This window comes from Podarcis vaucheri (genome assembly GCF_965113315.1).
Source record: "Podarcis vaucheri genome assembly, chromosome: 13".
NCBI lineage: Eukaryota > Metazoa > Chordata > Lepidosauria > Squamata > Lacertidae > Podarcis > Podarcis vaucheri.
The window spans coordinates 31,333,147-31,351,011 of record NC_138751.1 but is presented as its reverse complement, the minus strand read 5'-3'; the positions used below and the strand labels follow the sequence as shown (position 1 = coordinate 31,351,011).

Below are 17,865 nucleotides of genomic sequence, written 5' to 3'. Positions count from 1 at the left end.
AGGTGAGGGTAGCTGATAGGTCTCAAAGCTTTGGTGAGTTAGTGACTTCACCTGCATGCAAAGACAGCCTCTGGTGGATTGAGTGGACTAGACCAATAGTGGGTCCAACAGTCAAGAACGCGGGTTCTGCAAGTGCCATAGAGGTGAGGGGCAGATGGGGCTCGTCAACCTGGGAAAGGAGCCCATCTAGGAGAAGGAAAACTCTGATCCTAAACCTCCAGCCATAAAGAAGGTTGATCGCCGAAAAATTGATGCTTTTGAATTATGGTGTTGGAGGAGACTCTTGAGAGTCCCATGGACTGCAAGAAGATCAAACCTCTCCATTCTTAAGGAAATCAGCCCTGAGTGCTCACTGGAAGGACAGATCCTGAAGCTGAGGCTCCAATACTTTGGCCACCTCATGAGAAGAGAAGACTCCCTGGAAAAGACCCTGATGTTGGGAAAGATGGAGGGCACAAGGAGAAGGGGACGACAGAGGACGAGATGGTTGGACAGTGTTCTTGAAGCTACCAGCATGAATTTGACCAAACTGTGGGAGGCAGTGAAAGACAGGAGTGCCTGCCGTGCTCTGGTCCATGGGGTCACGAAGAGTCGGACACGACTAAACGCCTAAACAACAACAACAACAAACCTCCACTGCCTTGCCACACAAAATAATTACAGAGGAAGCTCTTATCTAAGCCGTAAGACGGTAAAGGGTTGCAGATCTTGGATAACAGGTCTTTAAAAAAGAAAAAGAACCAACACACTCAGAAGACAGTCATAAAAGAACTGGGAGGTATTTTATTAAAATCCAGCTAAAATTGTAACAAATCTGTACAATGCAAGAAAAAAACAAAACAAATTAAATTAACTGACAACAACATTACAAAGGCAACTCTGTGAGGTTTAAAAAGGCACTTGACAAGCCAATTTGAACGTACCTATCGCTCTGTTTTAGAACCATGTCAGAAGGGAGCCAGCGCCTGCTGAGGTCTAGCGCACCATCTGAACAGTCAGTACCTGGCAAAACCAGAGCAATGCATGCTGGGAGCCTGGTTTTTAAGAGAGCCAATGTTCTGTGAGGAAAGGGTCAATGGCTTAAATTTGGTCCCATTGGGAAATCAGCGCACTAAAAACCCCAGTTGAATAGCTCACTATCGTGTGTGTGTGTGTGTGTTTGCCTGAATAGCCAAAGTCACTGGCTCCCAGCATATCTGAGGTCACACTGGCAGAGCCCAGGGTGAAATCAGAAGCAGACGCAGTGCCGGTCACCTCTCCCACTTTTGCATGGAGGTTTGTTACGAAGCAGGGCTCTCCTAGAAGCGAAGTACCATGGGGGGAAAACACAGCACCTTGGATTGGCTCAGAGGCACCCCATGCTCAGCCAATTGCATTTGGGGTGGACTGGAAAATTCTATGCAGGAGGTACTGGGAGGTAGAAGACCCCCAGCCTTGGAAGAATCTTAAACAAGGGCCAGGAGGGTGAGGTTCCCAAGGCAGGGATCTTGTTGGATCACCATCAGGGGCGCATCTGCCGGTTCCAGACAGCCCACTTCAACCCTGGTGGGTGCAAGGAATCAGAGCACACACCCCTCACCTACAGAGGATGCAGGGACCACACCGCTCATTCGAGCCCCTCTGTCTCTGTGAACAAAGAACACAGTGCATTAAAGGAGTCCGTCCTCAGCCTTCGCAGGTGCAGGTCTACTTGCCAAAATGCTGCTTGCACTCTCCAGAGAAGTCATGCCATGATGCGCGTGCTACCTGCTGCCCCCTCCAGGATCCATGCAGCATGCACAAGAGTCCACCTGCCAGCTTCGGAACTCGGAAGCAAGAGGAAGGGGCCCGCGGGGCATGCAGGAGAATTGGCACAAACCCACCGGGGAGCCACGACAGCTCTCTCCTTTCCTATCCTACTAATGCTCTTTGCAATGCCTTCTGGGAGCTGCCCGGGCTCCGGAGCCAAGCTTAGCGTCGTCGGCAGGCGAACGGCTGGACAGACACACATGGATGGGAGCAGAGGCGGCACATTGGAGACACAGAGAGGAGGGGAGGCACAATGCCAAACAGGAAGGGGTGTGAAGGAATCCAGGAGGGAGGGTAGGAGTGTGGACACAGGACCAAGCCACACAGTAGGGAGAAAGGTCCGGCCTTTCAACGTTGCTATTAATAACCTTGGTCGGCCTTGTCGCCTTTCGATTTCGGCTCCTGCCACCACTGGGACAAAAACCCTTCTTCATAGTCACCCATGCCCTCGAACTCGGCATCCGATGGCAGAGCCGGATCCTTCGCTCTCTCCTCACCATCGCTCACCTCCGCCTGAGGGAGGAAAGGAGAACATGTCACACAAAAGCAGAACAGTTTGAGAGGGCAGAGTGTGTGCTGCTTCCACAGAACGAGGAAACTGGGCGTGGAATCCCATATCAAAAGATTACCAAGTTTCCAGTCCACATGACTGTCAAAATGTCATCAAATCACATGGATAATGCCTGATGTAATCTCAAGAAGCTGTGGCAAGGTGGAGGTCGATTGGAACTGAGCTGACGCCTCCTAGTACAGTCGTACCTTGGATCCCGAACGCCTTGCGAGTTGAACGTTTTGGCTCCTGAATGCCGAAAACCCGGAAGTGAGTGTTCCGGTTTGCGAACGTTCTTTGGAACCCGAACGTCTGACGAGGCTTCTGATTGGCTGCAGGAGCTTCCTGCAACCAATCAGAAGCCACACCTTTGTTTCCGAACATTTTGGAAGTCGAATGGACTTCTGGAACGGATTCCGTTCGACTTCCAAGGTACCACTGTATAGGTGAGCGGTGTGATATATTTTTAGCAAAGCATTATCTACGAATCAAGGTTGCCAACCTTTTTCTTTCTTTTTTTTAGAAAAAAAGGTAGCATCGTACCAAGCTATGATCAATTAGAAAACAAAATGATGTTCCTACCATTTCCTGTATGTAAAGTAAGAACTCCATAAATCACCTAAGATCGTTTACAGATGTTTGTGAGATGAGCAAGACACAAAGGAACTCAAAGGAGTCGGCTTCTCTGGATGCTCGGGCAGTGAAATCATGATTGCGTCTGTATCCTTTATGCTAATAGTGAACTCATTCTCCAAGTGCTGATACTCAGGTGGCCATCAAGCCTCAAGAGAGGTATCAGCTGCCTTTGGAAAACCCCAATTAGAAGAAACATGGAGAATTTGTGTGTGAGAGAGAAGAAGAAGAGAAGGAGGAGAAAGGGAATAACTTAGAAAAGGCATGGCTGTCTTCCTGAACGGTACTTCACACTATGACATTCTGTTGCAGGCCACATTAGTTTTGTATGTATATTCCCACGTGTAAATAATATCCAACACCCTGGTAGATCTGATGGGACCATTGCCACAATAAATCTGCAAACTTTGCTGGTGCTGCAGGACTTGTTTTTGCTATGCCTTCTCCCGTTTAGGAATAAGATAACTGAATGCCTGCTTCTATTTCACGTTTTATAGTGCTGGGCTAGATTCTGCATGATTTCAAACCATATTTAATTTTATTTTTTGATAGACCACCTGAATGAAGCTCATGGACCCCTAGTGGTCTGCGAACCGTAGCTCAGGAATGCCTGGCCTATCACCTTCCTATCCCCACTGCTCTTCCTGTGGCGTAGGTTAGGTCAGTTGATCGGCGGTTCCTGCAGCTACCTTTTTGACCCAGCCTTTACCTGCCTCTCGCCTCTGACAGGTAGGTGTGGTTTGGTCAAAATAGCCTGGAGGGTAAAATGGGGAGGCCCTAAGGGCTGGAGGTTGCCCTTCCGTGGGTTCGCATTAGAGGGAGACCAAGTGTGTGTGTGTTTCTGGCCCCAAGCCACCCAGGAAGCCAGGATATGAGCTTGGGCCTCTCTCATAAAGCATTCTGGCAGCCGCCACGTCATCCTGCCTCTGGCCTCATGGCCTCTCACCTCATCGTCTGGCTGGAGATACTGCCTGGCAAACTCCAACAGTTTCTTCTGCGCAGATGTCTGGTTGTGGTAGCGCAAGGCCTCCTGTGAATGAGACAGAAGTCAGTCGCTGGAGGACGGTAGGGTAGGAAGGGAGGCCCACCAAGGAGATAAGCTCCATAGGCAGAGCATGAGATCTCAGGGCTGTGGGTTCGAGTCCGACTCTGGGGAAAAGATCCCTGTGCTGGAAGGGGTTCCCATCCAACTCTACAATTCTAAGTATGAAAACACTTTCCCAGCTGCTCTGTTGATCCAGCTCTGGGCACTGCAAATCTGAGCACAGAACCCCGGATCTTAGCTTTCATTTTAAAAGGAAGGAAGCTTCAAGACTGAATGGCTTGAAAGTCTGGAGACGACAGCTGCTGAAATCTCCAAAGGGGCTTGCGAGGTTTCCAGTGGTCATGGGGCTGATCTTTGGCCCTCCCCGTGACAAGAGGAAGCAGGAAAAAAATGGGCAGAATGTGTGTAAGATGCACAATGAGATACTCTGCACAATAGGTTGCACAATTTCTAATTTAATATAGGATCATAATTTTATTATTTATACCCCGTCCATCTGGCTGGGTTGCCTCAACCACTCTGTATTTTTAATGCCAAGGGACAGCGTTCTCTGGGATGTTGGAAACTTAATGTACCGTATTTTTCGCTCTATAAGACGCGCTTTCCCCCTCCTAAAAAGTAAGGGGAAATGTGTGTGTCTTATGGAGCGAATGCAGCCTGAGGCACTGCTTAGCGCTCCCTTTAAAGAGTCACGTGGAGCGTGTGTGCAGCTCTTGGGGGCTTTACCCTGAAGAGGGAGAAGGGCAGCCCCTCAGTCCCTTCTCACTCCTTGGGGAAAAGCCCCCAAGAGCCACACACACTCTCCATGCACTCTTTAAAGGGAGCACAGCTCTTGGGGGAGCCTTCTGCCTTAGCTGCGCGCAGCCTCTTCTAGGCAGGGGAAGCCTTTATCCCGCTGCCCGGGAGAGGCTGCACACGGCTATCCCATAAGCCAGGACAGCAAGAGGCTATCCCAGAAGCCAGATCCCTCTTGTTGTTCTGGCTTCTGGGATTCAGGATATTTTTTTTCTTGTTTTCCTCCTCATAAAACTAGGTGCGTCTTATGGTCTGGTGCGTCTTATAGAGCGAAAAATACGGTACATTTGGTTTTGCTGCAATGTTGTTGTTTAGTCATTTAGTCGTGTCCGACTCTTCGTGACCCCATGGACCAGAGCACGCCAGGCACTCCTGTCTTCCACTGCCTCCCGCAGTTTCGTCAAACTCATGTTAGTAGCTTCGAGAACACTGTCCAACCATCTCGCCCTCTGTTGTCCCCTTCTCCTTGTGCCCTTCATCTTTCCCAACATCAGTGTCTTTTCCAGGGAGTCTTCTCTTCTCATGAGGTGGCCAAAGTATTGGAGCCTCAGCTTCAGGATCTGTCCTTCCAGTGAGCACTCAGGGCTGATTTCCTTCAGAATGGAGAGGTTTGATCTTCTTGCAGTCCATGGGACTCTCAAGAGTCTCCTCCAGCACCATAATTCAAAAGCATCAATTCTTTGCAGCAATAGGCTACTCCTTAAGCCAGCCCCCTAGTCACGCCCTTACCAGCCGTGGGTTGAAGTCGCCTTCCTCCAGGTGCCAGCGCTCCCGATAGAAGCGGTAATAGACCAGGTTCTGCTGCATGACCTCATCCCCGGGGTCAAAGAGCATATAGCTGGCCACACTCTGTACGGCATTCTTGATATCATTCACTGTGCAGAGAGAGAGAGAGACACACACACACACACCAAATTAGTGGGAGAAGCACTTCATTCACCCATTGTCTGTTGGCGAGAGCATGAACGCAGCTCCCACCTTCATATCAAGGATGACTGATGGGCAACATTTGGTGATTTTGCTATATTATATTGTTTTGATTGGTTTGCTTTTTTTTTGCAGAAATGTGCTGGTCTTTGGGGGGTTTTGGCCCAAAACGCAGTTTATAAATAAGTCATAATGTAACATACACATCGTTTGGGAGCGAGGTAAAAGGGGGTAAGGGAGAAGAGAAAGACAGGGATAAAAATGTCCTCTAGGCCAGCTGGCATGTTGTGAGCCAGATCTAGCCCCCAAAGTAATTTTAGCCCCACCTGGCCCTACTGACAGGTTACTCTGGGTGTTCTAATCTCGCCCACCCCACCCCCTGACACCATCTCAGTCTATGACGTCACCTAGATGCAACTGTGGATATATCGGCAACATACGTTTAAAGCACTATTATACCACTTTAACAGCCAAAACCTTCTGGGAACTGGAGTTTGTTAACGGTGCTGAGAGCTGTCAGGAGAACCTATTTCTATCACAAGAACTACACTTCCCAGAGTTCCATGGATACAGGGATCGACTGTCAAACCACTCTGGGAATTGCAAAAACATCAGAGAGATTGGGATGCCATAATGAGTGGAGGAATAGAAAACTCTAATTCTCTTAAGATGTTAGGAATCTGATAAACCTGGTGGACTATTTTTATCTTCTGTTATGCTGGTGGCATTCTGCAGCTTGGGTGATTTTTCATTTTTTCTTAAACATTTTTTTTTAAAAAAAATATGCTGCTTGATTGCAGTAAAGCCTCTAAGCAGCTTACAAGAAAGATTACAATAATAAAAAGCCAGTTAATGCGACAGAAGGAATTCTCATATAAGCATTTAATGTAGGTGAAAATATTTTCTTGATTGTTTCTTGTTGTTTTTGTTTTGATGGAAAAATCACTTAAAAAAATAAAAGCCAGGTTTTAAATATATATATTTAAAAATACATTTAAAGATAAGCTTAATTAACAGTAAAAAAGAAAGAAAAGAAACACGCATGTCAACATCTAAGGCACAGTGAAGGTGTCAAGTGGCAGGGAGTTCCACAGTGTAGATGCTGCCACACTGAAAAGATCGATTACTTACAAGTGCAGAATGAGCATTTTGGTACTTGGAACAGTGCCAGTTCCGCAGATTGAAATGGAGTGTGTGGGGCACAGGACAAGAAAGCTCTGCCCTGGGATAGGGGCGAGGAGAAGAGGGAATGCTGGCCAGATCCTAAACTAGAGAATTCCACAATAATCTGCTAGTTACCCAACCAACCCTCCCCAAAGCAACATTCCTCCCCACCCTGAGGACTCACACTTGTAATACGCAAACTGAAGGTAGTGATACATCGTGGCCACAAACTTCTCCACAAAGTAGCCGCCTACATTTGGGATCAAGTCAGTTTCGCAGTCTACTTTGCACTGCAGGACATCGACAAAGTGATCTGGAGGGAGGGTGGGTAGAGGAAGGAAGGAATCCACAAGGTTAAACATATATATCAACTGATGGTTGCCAGGTAGCTCCAGAGATTTTATCACCTTTTAACCATTTATGGAATTGTCTTCTGCAGCTAACTTTTAATTTGCTCAACAGGCAAATGTATGCAGCTGTAACAGCCTCCCCACTTTTCCAGAAACCCAGGTATACTTCCCCATACCTACCCCCAAAGTTTCCACTTTCCTTGGATATGTCTGGGTTTGGCTCCCATTTAGCTCTCTCAAAGGAGTGAGCCAAGTTGAGACCTTGGACCAAGTCATAGTTTACCATGACAAGAATGGATGATCACACATAAGTTTGTGGATGCCTGTAAAAGGTAAAGGACCCCTGGATGGTTAAGTCCAGTCAAAGGCGACTATGGGGTTGCGGCGCTCATCTCACTTTCAGGCCGAGGGACTAAACAGCTTCTGGTGCAACAGAACATCATGACGGAAACCAGAGTGCATGGAAACGCCGTTTACCTTCCCGCCACAGCAGTACCTATTTATCTACTTGCACTGGTGTGCTTTCGAATTGCTAGGTTGGCAGGAGCTGGGACAGAGCAATGGGAGCTCACCCGGTTGCGGGGATTCGAACCGCCAACCTTCCAATCAGCAAGCCCAAGAGGCTCAGTGGTTTAGACCACCGCACCACACTGGACACCACCAGAAACAACCACCAGGCTAATGAGAGCTCAGAATAGATCAAGGACAGACTGCCATGCCTACCTGAGTTGACCTTCCCTCAGTGGCCTTCCTTTGTTGTGATGGCAGCCATCACTGCCCTTACCTTTAATGGCTGCCCCTTCCCCAGTGCCCTCACCTGCAATGGCGGGGTAGAAATCCTTAAATTCACGGAGTTCGTAGCTGCCTTCGCAGCCAGTCAAGCAGTTCTCGTAGGTCTTGTAGTACTGGGACAGGGCGTGCTCCATGTCGGCAATGCTGCTCCGGAAATCTCCAGCGTTGTAAAGTTTCACCGCTCGCACAAAAACAGTCTGAAAACAGGGAGGAGGGAGACTGGCAGGTCAGGTTGAACAAAGAAGCCCACAGACCTGGAACTTAACAAGGAATGGCCATAAAAGGGTGAAGCCCCATTGAGCCTTCTTTTTCTTCTCTTAATTTAAAACAGGTTTAGGCTGTCATTTTTAAGTCCAAAGGCCTTCCAAGGCGGACTGCACAAGATAAAAACATACATATATATTATTATTCTTTATTCATTCATTGACTTTGTATGCAACACAGTTTTTGACCAAACTGAATAAACACAGCCAAGTCCACTATCATATTAAACTGGGAGAGGAATCCATTTATTGAATGAACCATCATTTTCCAATATCAAATTGCCTTCCTGAGGTTCTGCCACTTGTTGGCGGAGGGGAAATGTTCTCTTGGTTCTTTACACACCCAACTCTATCCAGCTCCCTATTTTGTTCATTTTCCAGCCAGATAAGCACTACAGATTGGTTCAGTTTTCTTTTTGGCCCACAGAGGCTTGCAGAAACCAGCAGGCCCACCCTCCACAACAATGGACACCTTTCGCCTGCCACAAAAACCCTGATTCTTTGCCCCCTTGTACATCCAAGCCCTTGAAGGCAGGGATGGGGAATAAGAGGCCATCTGGACGTTGTTGGGACTCCAGTTCCCATCAGCCTCAGCCAGCGTGGCCAATGGCCAGGGATGATGGCAGCTGGAGTCCAGGAGACTTTCAGAGCTCTCCTATAAGGCTTCCGACTGTGGTCCCACTCCAGGAAATCAGCTCCCTCTTTCCCCAGCCACCCCTGAAAACCTCCCTTGCTCCATTCACCTCATAGGGCTGTGCTTCCAAGTCTATGAGGTACTCGTCCACATCGACCATAGTTTTGTAATAGTTCATGTACTTTTGGGTCATCTCGTGCTTGGGGTTCTTCTGAAGGAACGTATGAGCGGCTGACACGGCTTTTTCAATCTTATTTGCCTAGGGAAAACAATGGAAAGTAGTTCAAGCAGAGGGTTTCATGCTTTCCAGACCCAGGGCCCTAGCCTGCATTTGGTGGGTCCACTTCCAAATTTATTTTACCATATATGGCAATGCTGCTGTTTAATTGGCTATTTCTGCATATATTTGGCTATTTCTGCATTCTCCCACTCTTCTACTATTGGCAATTGTTGTTGTTTCCAGTTCGACAACAGGGCGATGAAACATTCCAAAAAGAATGGGAAAAATTTATGTTATACATAGGATAAGGTGAAATCGTGAAATCAGTAGAATGGAAATAAATCTCATAATGGGAACTTAGAAGAAACTTTATTGGATGTTAAATGACAATATGAATTAAAATGTAAAATAAAATCAAGGTAACGAATTGTATCTGTAAATGAATATAGACAAACAACAAGACATGTATATACAGAAAGATTTATTTGTATATAGACACTGTACGGATAAAGTTGAAAGAAGAAGAACAACAATATACAAAATCGATAAAGACAATGCGAAAAACTTAGAGACGACTATAAAAAAGCCAGAAGAAGGAAGGAGGGGGGTCAACTCTTAGGAGTAAATGTAAATGAAAAGTAATGTGTATATGTATAATATGTAATCACAAAATCAATAAAGATTATCTTTAAAAAAAAATGCTGCTGTTGCGATCAGGATTAGATCAGGTCGTCATTCAGTGAGAGGTGCTAACCTACCACCTGAAGACATATGCAGTGGTGCCTCGCAAGACGAAACTAATTCATTCCGCGAGTTTTGTCGTCTTGCGATTTTTTTCGTCTTGCGAAGCACGGTGTCGGGAAAGTTTTGGAAAAGCTTCAAAAATCACCAAAGTCTTTAAAAACCTCAAAAAAGGCTATGAGTTGCTCCTCCAAGTCAAGTCGCAACTGTATTAGCAGTGTTAAGAAAAAGGAAACAAACTTGCAAGACGTTTCCGTCTTGCGAAGCAAGCCCATAGGGAAAATCGTCTTGCGAAGCAGCTCAAAAAACAAAAAACCCTTTCGTCTAGCGAGTTTTTTGTCTTGCGAGGCATTCGTCTTGCGAAGTACCACTGTGGTTTAAGGCCCTCCAGATGTTATTGGGCTCCAGTTCCCATCAGCCCCTGCTGGCAGGACCTATGCAAAGGCAATTGCAGTTCTTAAGACTGGGGACTGGAACAAAGTTTTGAAAATTTTCACTAAATATTACGCAGTTTGCACCCTCTTTGAAACAAGCGCAGACTGCAAGGGATTGTGTGTGCACTTGTGGGATTGCATTGCCCCAGATCCTTAATTTTCTGAAATTGACCTAAATGTTTTCGAAACAATTGGTCCCCTTTTTATTTTTTCCATACAAAATACTGTCGCTAGCTTCAGAACACAACTAATCTCCATTCCTTTCTGAAGGGGAGGTTGGGCTGTTTTTGGTCTAGAAGCAAATACAGTTGTACCTTGGAAATTGAACAGAATCTATTCCGGAAGTCCATTTGACTTCTGAAACGTTCGGAAACCAAAGTGCAGCTTCTGATTGGAAACTCCTGCAGCCAACTGGAAGCTGCGGAAGCACTGTCAGACATTTGGCTTCCAAAAGAACGTTCGCAAACACTCACTTCCGGGTTTGCGGTATTTGGGAGCCAGAATATTTGACTCCCAAGGTCTTCAGGAGCTGAGGTAGGCCTGTACCAAGCAATGGCTTTGTTTGCATCTTACGGCTTAGAAATGGGCTCTTTCCTTCTTGGGCAGGGGAAGAGGAAAAAAAGAAAGAAAGAATGTCATGCTCTTCATGAAATACTAATGGAGTGTGATCCCATAGCAGAGCCATTATCTGGAACGAAAGTGTCCCCTCTGAGATCATGCAGGCGAATAAAAGGACGGTGAAACCTGAGAGACAACATAAAAAAATAAGTTATAGAAAAAGAGATAATGGCTTGCATACCTATGTGCTCAGAGGAAAGCAATCCCTACAAACTGGGAGTTTTAAAAAGCAGACTTCCGTACCCATTAAACTAAAAGCCCCTGAGTCAGCAGCACAGAACTGCCAGGCTGCCATCCAGTGCCAACATTTGAAGTTAAAAAACACATTTGCCACCAACAATGGCATTCTCTCTCTCTCTCTCTCTCATCTGAAAAGTTCCACGAAGTTCATGCCTGCTGTTCTCATCAGGGTGTCAAATGCCAGGATGGTGACGTGGGAAGGAAGGCTCACCACTGGGAGCATCTCATCTGTTCCAGAGGGAAGAAAGGAGCTACTGTATTCAGGGTGTGGGATAGTACAGGGACTACCTACTATCTCTGGTTTTCTTGGATTCTCCTCCAGGCCATTTGGTGGCACCGGGAAGAGACATGCAGATTTTCAAAACCTTTTTCTTTTCTTTTGCCCTCACCTGTCTAAAACAGCCCTCTCTTTAGCCAATTCTGCCCTCGCATTTTTTTAAAAAAATGTATCTCTGCAAATTTTCCGGGGCAAGATTATTTGTTTTTGTTTTTTTTGAGAAAAAGTTTCTAATGAGGTCTGGAAACTGGGTTGTTGTTTTTTTTAAAGTAAAGTATTAAAAACCTAAGTTATTTCCAATAGTAGTAAACCTGGCTTTACAAAGGCCATATACGACTTGGTTTTAAAAAGTCCCATTTGTGCCTGCATGTACTTCTTGACAATACAGCCGTACCTTGGTTTTCAAACAGCTTAGTTCTCGAACATTTTGGCTCCTGAACGCTGCAAACCTGGAAGTGACTGTTTGGGTTAGCGAACTATTTTTGGAAGTCGAACGTCCTATGGGGCTTCCGACTGGCTGCGGGAGCTTCCTGCAGCCAATCAGAAGCTGCGCTTTTGGAAGTTGAATGGACTTCTGGAATGGATTCCATTTGACTTCCAAGGTACGACTGTACTGGCAATGAGGCTGGGAATACAATGGAGAAGGGGCCCCACCCACAGTACCCTGCCCTTCCACCAGAAACGGAACCCAGGACCTTCTGCATGCAAATCTCTATCCCTGAGCTACAGTCCTTCCCAAAGGCAGCAAAGAGGCGAGAGCAGTGCTAGAAACTCAGATATATAAGCTAATTGCCAAATGGCACCTTAAACATAGGTTGCCTTCCTTCGGTTCCTTCGAAGGAATTGAAAAGACTGTTTATGTGCACTACTAGAGCTGCAAGGATCTGCCTGCCCGGAGTTGGAAAGGTGACAAGATGCCTATGAAGATGGACTGGCAGATGAAATTAATGGACTATGCAGAGGTGGCAAGACTGAACGGGAAAATCAGAAATCGGGAGGATCAAAACTTCAGCAGAGAATGGGACAAATATAGATTGTATTTAAAAGAACACTGTAAACACTTTAACTCTTTGGCAGGCTTTAAATAACCCTTGCAATGTTACAAAGACTTTGGACACAATGGGAGATTGCAATTTGGATGAATTTATAATATGCTGTTGACAAAGGTATTGAAAGAACCCATGGAATGGAGGGGGGAAGCCCTAAGATTCAGAAGAATCTTGTTTTAATTTTAATATCCACAAGAATTTCAGTTGTGTGAATGAATTTGTAAAACCAAATAAAAATTATTTTAAAAAATGAATAAACCTAGGTTGCGGTCGCCACAGCAGAATGCCTAGGCGCCTTTTTTGCATTGCGATGATGATGATGATTTTCTATACCACTTTATATTTTAAAGGAAAAAAATCTCAAAGCAGTTTACAACACATTAAAACCTCAAATAAAACAATCCAGAATAAAACAAATTCAAGCTTCAAAGAAAAAAATAATTCAGAGCCTTCTCCTTTTGCTTACTCCATATTTATTCTCACCTACTTACTTTATATAGCTGCCCCATAGCAGAACTACTCTAGGAAGCCAGTGTGGTGTAGTGGTTGGAGTGTCAGACCAGAACCTAGGAGATCAGGGTTCAAATCCCCACTTCAGTCATGAAGCTCACTGGGTAAGCTTGGGCCAGTCACTGCCTCTTAGCTTCTTAACCTACCTCACAGGTTGTTGTATGAATTAACTGGGGGGGTGGTGTAAACTATGTACTCCATGGAGAAAAGGGTGGGATATAAATGCAATAAATAAGCTCTTCTGCTTACTTGCTTAAGAGAGCTGGAGAAGCCAGCTAGATGGAGATGTCAATTGCTAACCTGGCATCCAAAGATTTCCACAGGGTTGCAACTGGACCTGCGCCAGTCACTAGTTTCTAATACCAGGCAAGAGAAACACAATTCAACACCCACCCGCCCCGTCTGTGTGCTTTCCAGCAGGTGCTGGAGAACCTGGATAGGAGAGACAGTGTGGAACCCCCCCCCAGCAACCCACAATGAGGCCTACTGCCCTCCTGAAACCAGCCCACCACATCTTCAGGCTCCTCTAGACCAGGCTTCTTCAACCTCGGCCCTCCAGATGTTTTTGGCCTACAACTCCCATGATCCCTAGTTAGCAGGACCAGTGGTCAGGGATGATGGGAATTGTAGTCTCAAAACATCTGGAGGGCTGAGGTTGAGGAAGCCTGCTCTAGACCATGGGTAGGCAAACTAAGGCCCAGGGGCTGGATCTGGCCCAATCGCCTTCTAAATCCGGCCCACGGGCGGTCGGGGAATCAGCATGTTTTTACATGAGTAGAATGTGTGCTTTTATTTAAAATGCATCTCTGGGTTATTTGTGGGGCATAGGAATTAGTTCACCCCCCCAAAAAAAATATATAGTCTGCCCCCCCCCCACAAGGTCTGAAGGAGAGTGGATCGGCCCCCTGCTGAAAAAGTTTGCTGACCCCTGCTCTGTTTCATGTGATGTACATTGCAGAGCACACCCCCAGGCCCAAAAGTGCACCAAAATCTGGCATCTTCCCAAAAGTCTAGCCGCTTTCCCAGCATGATTTTGGTACACGGACAAAGGGTTAAACAGCCTGGAAACTCCAGCCAAGGAACAACAAGTCCCGGGAAGATCAGAAGTGAATCTGATCATCTCTCGGAAACTGTGTCCACCTCATCCAGGAGTCTGAAAGCTGTGGGACGTGGCATCTGAAATGCCTCTGGTCCAGGAAAGCCAGGGGAGGCTACCTCATTGGTGAAGGAGATTTGCGGGGTGGGGGGAGAAAGAGAAGGGGAGGAGAGACCAGAAGCTGCTGGCAAAAGGCACTGCTTTGCTCATCCAACGCTCCTCCTGGAGGCCCAGATTTAAAGAGCCAGGCTGTCTGGATTAAGCTACTTAAAAGGGAAAGGGGGGGGGGGAGAAGGAAAAAGAGGCAAAGCAAAGGAGGAAGTGAACAGTTTCCTCACTCTCAATGTAGCACCTTTCAGGTTTGGAAAGGCAGGGATGGGGAATAAGATGCAAGCAGCACACTGTTCAACAGTTCACAAAAATCCCAGCACGGAAAGCGCATAGGAATGAGCACAAACTCCTCATCTGCAGATTGTCACGTCCGAGGCTGTTGCGAAGCCTCCCAAATAGAAGGCTGTCAGGGGAGGTGACTGTTTCACGCTAATACCAAGTGACGGGGGCTTTGAACGGGATACATGTGAAACTTGAACGAAGGATGACTTGGGAGTGCTGAGAGCAGTGGGGCTGGTGGGGGGGGGGCTTGCTTGAGGCAGGTCTGTCTCCCGCTCTTGACTTGCTCAAAGGGCCCCAAGCAAAGGAATGTCTTCAGAGGGAAACAGCACAGATCTTGAACTTCCATATTAGAAATACTGAACCTTGGTTCTCGAACTTAATCTGTTCCAGGAGTCTGTTCGACTCCTGAAATGGTTCGAAAACCAAGGCGCGGCTTCTGATTGGCTGCAGGAGCTTCCTGCATTCAAGCGGAAGTTGGAGGTTTGGCTTCCGAAAAACGTTTGCACACCAGAACACCTACTTCTGGGTTTGCAGTGTTCGGGAGCCGATTTGCTCAACCACTAAGCCGTTCGGGAACCAAGGTACCACTGTACTGTGTGCCTGTACTGTTTCATTGTAACACATGATCATTCATTTGGCAGTGTGTGTACACGTGTTGAGGAATCATAGCCTGCGAAGACCATGAAGTGTGGTGCTCTGGGAGGGGAATCTACATGAAACTAATCACACAAGTGGGTTTTTCATTCAGGGGACAGGAACTGGCTATGGTTCCTTTACACAGTAACCTTTCCACATGTAGGATTCAGTATCACTGCAGAGCAGAAAGCACCTTCCCTGAAAGCTGGATAGCTCAGTTGGTTGGAGTGCGGGAAGGAAGGCCATAATACGAGAAGCAACCCATAGATAAGGTCCCCTGATGTGCATTGAAGGGGCCAGCAGAAGTAACACGCCTTGGGTGTTTTCTACTGGTGACTCTGATCCCCAGATCTGAAGAAGCTATGGAAACATTAGCTGAGAAAGAGGCTCCGGTGCAAACCTAGGGGGCGAACAGGAGCTTATTTTGCTCTTAGAAATATTGAAGGGGTTCTGGGAACACAAGAGTACTGAGAAGGCCCTTAGATCCTCTGTGGTGGCATCTTTTAATGAAATGCACAGTCTCCAGAGGAAGAGATGTGAAAACCCACCTCTGGAAAGAAATCCCTTTGTCTAGAAACTTTTTCTGCCTAATATCTGATGGTTGGGAATTCTCTGTAGCCAACAGGGAAAGAAAAGCGCATTGTTTCATCTCAGGACTATTCCAATCAGTTCTTCTTTCCTGTATTTCAGGGATAAGATCTGCCCACTGAAAACAGATGTCCTGCCTCTGCTTTTACTAAAACACACCGGACAGTCAACCACCTCTGGGGACCATCAATACTTCTTACAACGCTTACAGCAGGGGTCAGCAAACTTTTTCAGCAGGGGGCCGGTCCACTGTCCCTTAGACCTTGTGGGGGGCCGGACTATGTTTTGAAAAAAATAAATAAAATGAATGAATTCCTACGCCGCACAAATAACCCAGAGATGCATCTTAAATAAAAGGACACATTCTACTCATGTAAAAACATGATGATTCCCGGACCGTCCGTGGGCCTGACTTAGAAGGCAATTGGGCCAGAACCGGCCCCTAGTTTGCCTACCCATGGCTTACAATATTTAGATCTTAAAATTGTATGGCTGGAAGGGATCTTGGGGATCATCTAGTGAGTCCAACCCTCTGCAATGCAGGAATATACAGCTGTCCCATAGGGGAGGATCGAAACTGCAACCATGGCATTATCAGCCCTGTGCCCAAACCAACTGAGCTACCCAGACTGTCTACCATATGCTTTGAATATTATTTTTGTATGTCGCTTAGATGTTGTTTAGAAGTGATTTTAATTAACTAATTGATTGAAACGCAATTAATTGACATGGTTTCCGAGGAAGCCTCGAGACGCCCCCCCCCCTGCGCGCGCTCCCCATTTGCTCACCTTGAAGAGCGCGTAGTGCAGGTACTGGTAAGGGGTGCGGCGCTGGAAGTCGCGCAGGGTATCTGCGGGCGGGTAGCTGAGCTGGAAGGCGGGCAGGCTGCGCTTGCACCTCCGCAGGCACGAGGCGCGCTGCAGGACGAGCCCGAAAAGCTCCATCTCCCGGCGCCACTCATCCGCCGCGCCCCCGGCCGGCTCTCCAAACTCCGCGCCGGGCCGTGCGCCCTCGCCGAGCGCAGCGGTGGCGGCGCCTTTCGCATCTTCTTCATGCGCCGGGGCGCCCTGGACGCCCTCTGCAGGCTCTCCAAAAACGGCACCCTCTCCAAACTTCTCGCTGGCGGCGCACTCCTTGTGGCAGTGCGCCTCGCTGTCCCGGAGCAGGCGATGGAGGCGCAGGCTCGCCTCCAGGTAGCGGACGCTCTCCCGCCAGTTCTCGGCCTCGTACTGCTCCAGCGCGTAAGCGTAGGCGCTCTGCAGAGGCATCAGCTCGGCTTCGGGGAAGCCGCGGAAGCTGTACTTCTCATACTGCGCGCCGCCTTCAGGCGCCGCCGTGGCCAGGAGCACGAAAGCCAGCAGGAGCCCCCGGCTTCGCCGCTCCATGCCGCCCGCACAGCCGGCGGCTCGGTGCTCGAGAGCTGCTGCCCAGCCGCTTGGAGGCCCATCGGGAGTCTCCGGGAAGCAGGGGGAAGGAAGGAAGGCGGCGCGGGACAGCCCAGGCGGATTCCGCAGGGTCTTAGCGCGGCCCGGGATAAGTTGGGGGCTCCGCCCACCAGTTTCTTCCTCCATGAGTAGGGCTGGAGTTCTGGAAAAAGTGAGGCCGATCAACACTATATGATCCCGCGCCCTGAACTGAGGCATCCCAGAAGCTACCGAGTTGACGTTGCTTGTTGTGGGAGAGACCAAGGTTCTCTTCTCCCAAGACCTTATCTTGCTGCCTGCTGGCATCATTCATGACGGATCGATAGATCATATTTGTACCCCAATCCATTCAGAACAATGTGTATGAATGACAAAAAAGAAATGCAATGCAAAGTTACATCACAGCCTAACACAACAAGCAAGCTAAAAACAGTCAGGGAAAAGCAGGTCAACAGCAATGTTGTCAACCCAAAGTCTAAAGGAAGAGGCCTACAAACAGATAAAGAACTATATGACTTTGAGAAGCCCTGTAGGAAGCCCTGTATAGGGAAGTTTTTAATGTTTGATGTTTTATTGTGTTTTTATGTTTTACTGGAAGCTGCCCAGAGTGGCTGGGGAAAACCCAGTCAGATGGGCGACATATATTTAAACAAAATGGTAGCAGCTCTGTGAGGGGAAAACTGCAGTTCCCAGGGTTC

The 17,865-nt window shown here is 47.5% G+C and overlaps 1 protein-coding gene across 1 annotated transcript; it reads right to left on the bottom strand.

Annotated features, from left to right (window-relative positions):
* Positions 1–763: 763 nt before the first annotated feature.
* Positions 764–17,625, bottom strand: P3H4 (prolyl 3-hydroxylase family member 4 (inactive)). Its single transcript, XM_082197285.1, has 8 exons — positions 16,532–17,625; positions 9,051–9,200; positions 8,070–8,241; positions 7,087–7,215; positions 5,541–5,686; positions 3,918–4,001; positions 2,157–2,301; positions 764–1,626 (listed from the first exon to the last, which is right to left on the bottom strand). The coding sequence occupies exons 1-8, from the start codon at positions 17,474–17,476 to the stop codon at positions 1,607–1,609; spliced, it is 1,791 nt and encodes a 596-aa protein (XP_082053411.1). The 5' UTR covers positions 17,477–17,625; the 3' UTR covers positions 764–1,606.
* Positions 17,626–17,865: the final 240 nt, after the last annotated feature.